Source organism: Cnephaeus nilssonii (genome assembly GCF_951640355.1).
Source record: "Cnephaeus nilssonii genome assembly, chromosome: 16".
NCBI lineage: Eukaryota > Metazoa > Chordata > Mammalia > Chiroptera > Vespertilionidae > Cnephaeus > Cnephaeus nilssonii.
The window spans coordinates 4,355,819-4,359,929 of record NC_137087.1 but is presented as its reverse complement, the minus strand read 5'-3'; the positions used below and the strand labels follow the sequence as shown (position 1 = coordinate 4,359,929).

The 4,111-nt window shown below is 69.5% G+C and overlaps 1 protein-coding gene across 1 annotated transcript; it reads right to left on the bottom strand.

The window, feature by feature from the left end:
- Positions 1 to 842: 842 nt before the first annotated feature.
- Positions 843 to 3,822, bottom strand: ADIRF (adipogenesis regulatory factor). The gene is made up of 3 exons (XM_079794318.1): positions 3,696 to 3,822; positions 2,121 to 2,183; positions 843 to 1,037 (listed from the first exon to the last, which is right to left on the bottom strand). Exons 1-3 carry the CDS (start codon positions 3,754 to 3,756, stop codon positions 931 to 933), a joined length of 231 nt encoding a protein of 76 aa, XP_079650444.1. The 5' UTR covers positions 3,757 to 3,822; the 3' UTR covers positions 843 to 930.
- Positions 3,823 to 4,111: the final 289 nt, after the last annotated feature.

The following is a 4,111-nucleotide window of genomic DNA, read 5'->3' as shown; positions in this document are numbered from 1 at the left end:
GCTCCCCCAGCGGCGGCTCCCCCAGCGGCGGCTCCCCCAGCCGGCGGCTCCCCGAGAGGGGCCGCGGGGAAGGCCTGGCGCGGCGGAGGGCTGGGTGAGAGCGGCGGCAGGAGCCCAGTGAGTCACCGGGCGGCTGCCGGGCTGCTGTCACGCACGCGGACACGTGCGGGGGGGGGGGGGGGGGGATGCGCCAGGACCGAGGCGCAGGCCGGGAGGGCGCTGGGGGGCCGCGCCCCGCGGAAGCACCGAGGTCCCGGGGCGGGCTCCTCCCGGCCGCCGCCGAAAACAAGTCCAGGGGCGGGGTCCTCGCCCTGCGGGGGTGACTCACCGGGAAGCGGGCACACAAACACCCCGCGGGGCGGGACGGGCGTGGGTGGGGAGGCCCAGAAGCCCGGCCCAGGGACTCGGCGTGGTCCCAGGTCTCCACGGGGCGCCGGGCCCAGGGGTGCCCCGTGCCCAGGGGTGCCCCGTGCCCAGGGATGCCCCGTGCCCAGGATGCCCATGCCCAGGGGTGCCCCGTGCCAGGCGCTATGGAAGGGCAGTTCCGAGGCCTGGGCCCTGGGAGCTCCGCCTGCAGCCCAGAGCTGAGCTCTCCCCCCGCCCCCCCACCACGCCAGGACCTGGGGCCGAGTGTCCCCTCCTCAGGGGACGGGATTCCTGGAGGGGGCCGGGCGGCTGCTGAACTGAGCGGGGAGGGCACGTGCCTGGCCGGGTTGAACTGGGCTGTGAGGGAGCATCCGGATGCCAGGGTGAGGCAGCCCCGTGTGCGCAGGTGGCACTGGGACCTGGGTGTGGGCTCTCCCGGAGGGGCGGCCTGGCGGAGGCAGGAGGCGGACACAGGCTGGGGGCACGTGCTTTAATGAGGCCTCATGCCGAGGGGCCGCCGAGGAGCAGAGCTCGGGCGGGAGGGGTGCCCAGGGCTCCCTTTGGTCACTTCATGAGACCCAACTTTTTCCCAAAACCGGAGAAGGCCTCCGAGGCTTGGTTAGCAGTCTTGTCCGCGGTCTCCTGGGTGGCTTTAGCCACCTGGTCCATGGCTGGGGAGGAAAGGAGAGGGCAGGTGAGGGCGGTGGCGAACCGGCCAGGCAGGGTCTCCTTCCAGGAGGCAGGGTGGGCAGCGGGACTTCAGAGGAAAGAGTGTGCTGGGTCTGCGCACCCTCCTGCCCTCTGCCCAGCCCTTTCTGCCCACCATCCTGCCTCCAGCCCCAGCCCTTTCTGCCTACCCTCCTGCCCTCTGCCCAGCCCTTTCTGCCCACCCTCCTGCCCTCTGCCCAGCCCGCCTCCAGCCCCCAGCCTCAGACCTTTCTGCCCACCCTCCTGCCCACTGCCCAGCCCTTTCTGCCCACCCTCCTGCCCTCTGCCCAGCCCTTTCTGCCCACCCTCCTGCCCCCAGCCCCAGCCCTTTCTGCCCACCCTCCTGCCCCCAGCCCCAGCCCTTTCTGCCCACCCTCCTGCCCCCAGCCCCAGCCCTTTCTGCCCACCCTCCAGCCCCCAGCCCCAGCCCTTTCTGCCCACCCTCCTGCCCTCTGCCCAGCCCTTTCTGCCCACCCTCCTGCCCTCTGCCCCAGCCCTTTCTGCCCACCCTCCTGCCCTCTGCCCAGCCCTTTCTGCCCACCCTCCTGCCCTCTGCCCCAGCCCTTTCTGCCCACCCTCCTGCCCTCTGCCCAGCCCTTTCTGCCCACCCTCCTGCCCTCTGCCCCAGCCCTTTCTGCCCACCCTCCTGCCCTCTGCCCAGCCCGCCTCCAGCCCCCAGCCTCAGACCTTTCTGCCCACCCTCCTGCCCACTGCCCAGCCCTTTCTGCCCACCTTCCTGCCCTCTGCCCAGCCCTTTCTGCCCACCCTCCTGCCCCCAGCCCCAGCCCTTTCTGCCCACCCTCCAGCCCCCAGCCCCAGCCCTTTCTGCCCACCCTCCAGCCCCCAGCCCCAGCCCTTTCTGCCCACCCTCCAGCCCCCAGCCCCAGCCCTTTCTGCCCACCCTCCTGCCCTCTGCCCCAGCCCTTTCTGCCCACCCTCCTGCCCTCTGCCCAGCCCTTTCTGCCCACCCTCCTGCCCTCTGCCCAGCCCTTTCTGCGCACCCTCCTGCCCACTGCCCAGCCCGCCTCCTGCCCCCAGCCTCAGACCTTTCTGCCCAGCCTCTGCTGCCTGGTCCACCACTTGCTGGGCTGCTGCTCCCGTCACAGACACTGAAAGGAAGAGATTTGCCTTTAGCCCCTGTTGAGGCCCCATGGACCACAGAGACCCACATTGCCACCCCCCCATCTGCTCTCTGGAGTAGCCTGGCCTCCAGGCCCGAGGGACAGATGCCATCGAGGTAATAAAGCCCCTTGGCCAAGGCCACCCAGCCAGCGGGGCACGAGGGTTTCATGCCTCTGGGGTGTTCTTGTTTATTTATAGCTCTGGGCTCCTCCCCTCTGGCCTGCTTCCCACCAATGGCCAGGGTGGCTCACAGGACGGTGGGCGGGGCCAGGCAGGGCAGGGCAGGGCAGGGCAGGGCAGGGCAGGGCAGGGCAGGGCAGGGCAGGGCTGGAGATGGCTCTGGGCTATGGCTGCTGCTGGGCCTGGTCCAGGAAGAACCCTGCCCCCTTTAAGAGCCCCCCAGATGCCTGGGTTCCCACCGTTAGTGCACCCTTAGTGCATCGGGGCCTCTCCTTCCTCAGGGCCCCCTCCGCACCTCCTTTCCCGTGCCTCCACCGAGAGGGCCCCCGTGACCGCGCCAGTGCCGCCCGTGGCCGGCAGCTTAAGGCAAAGTGCAGACGGAGGTAGGACTTCCGGGCCAGGCCCCCTTCTCTGGACCAGAGTTTGCGCCTGTGGGGCCTGCGCTCCCAGGGCCTTTGGTGGGCAGGCTGCTGGCTCCGGCTCCAGGGATCTGACTCATCCTTGCTCTGAACTGGAAAGGGCTTGCCTTCCCCACACCCTGGGGTCTTGTCTGACATAGCCAGGACCCAAAGAAAGAGCTCTGCACCCCGCTTGCAGATAAAGCGGGGTCCAGAGGAGGGCCCCGCAGAAAGAGGCTTCCTGGTGGCAGCCGGTGCAGGGTGGGAGGGGTGGGTGCGGTGTGTCTGTGACTGGGATGTGCAGGAGCCGGAGCTGGAGCAGAGCCGTATCCCCAGGGAAGATGAGTTGACACTGGTGGCCCGGTCCCTTCACATGCCTCCTCCCCTCCCCCTCCCTGGCTGTGTGACCTCAGTCAGAGGAGTAAATAGCTGAGGCAGAGCAACCAGGGCTGGGACCTCTGCTGGGGTGAGGTGGGAAGGCCCTCCAGCTGAATATTAAAAAGAAAGGAAACAACTGTTTTTCAGGGGGAGGAAAACTCAGCAAAGCCCAGTGGAGGTCTGGTGCCCCCATCCCCCCCGGGCTTGTGTGCTGAGCCCGGGGGGGGGGGGGGGGGGGCAGAGGCCAGGCTCAGGGTGGCAGGGTGCACGCTCACCCGCCCCGAAGGAGCCCATGGGGCCTCCCGATTGGCTCTAGCAATCCCCAAAGTGCAGCCCTGCTCCGCACCGCTGTCCCCCACTCCCAACCCCACCCAGGATCGCCTCCGTCTCCCTGCTGGTCATGGTGGGCGTCCTGCCAGTCCCCGCTTCTTAGGGGAGGGCAGGCTTCGAGCCTGAGCCTCCTGCCAGCTTTCCCTCCTGGGCTGGACCCTGCTCCGAGCACCCAGCCGTGCCCCTGAATGCCCAGGCCCAGCGCCTCCTCACCTGCCTCCTGGGCAGTCCCCTCCACTTGCTGCTTCAGGTCTTGCCAGCCCTTGCCGGCCATGGTTGCGGGTCTGCGAGGTCCTCAGGGGGTGGTGTGAGCGACGTTTGATCTAGCTTGCAGCTGCGACTGTGGTTTTTAAAAGGAGCCGCAGGGCGGGCCCGCCCGCATTGGGGAAGGCGGGGGGGGGGGGGGGGGGGGGGGGGGCCCAGGGCGGTTCCCAGCGCACGGGCTGGAGGAGTGACCTGGCCCTGCTCCAGGCTCCACCGCCCGGGAGCGCAGCCTGGTCCCAACCGGGTGGTAAGAGGAGTTAGGAACTGCAGAGGGCCGGCCGGGGGCCAGAGAGGGTCTGAGGGCCGGAAGGGGGCGCACACACCTCCACACCCAACGGCCTGCTCCCTCCCTCACTGGCCCAGAG

Excerpts from the sequence above, each read along its gene's own strand:
- ADIRF (XM_079794318.1), bottom strand. The coding sequence starts at position 3,756 with ATGGCCGGCAAGGGCTGGCAAGACCTGAAGCAGCAAGTGGAGGGGACT. Across the intron at positions 2,184-3,695 it reads GGGGACTGCCCAGGAGGCAG|TGTCTGTGACGGGAGCAGCA; the intron begins GTGAGGAGGCGC and ends TCTTCCTTTCAG. Across the intron at positions 1,038-2,120 it reads AGCAGAGGCTGGGCAGAAAG|CCATGGACCAGGTGGCTAAA; the intron begins GTCTGAGGCTGG and ends TTTCCTCCCCAG.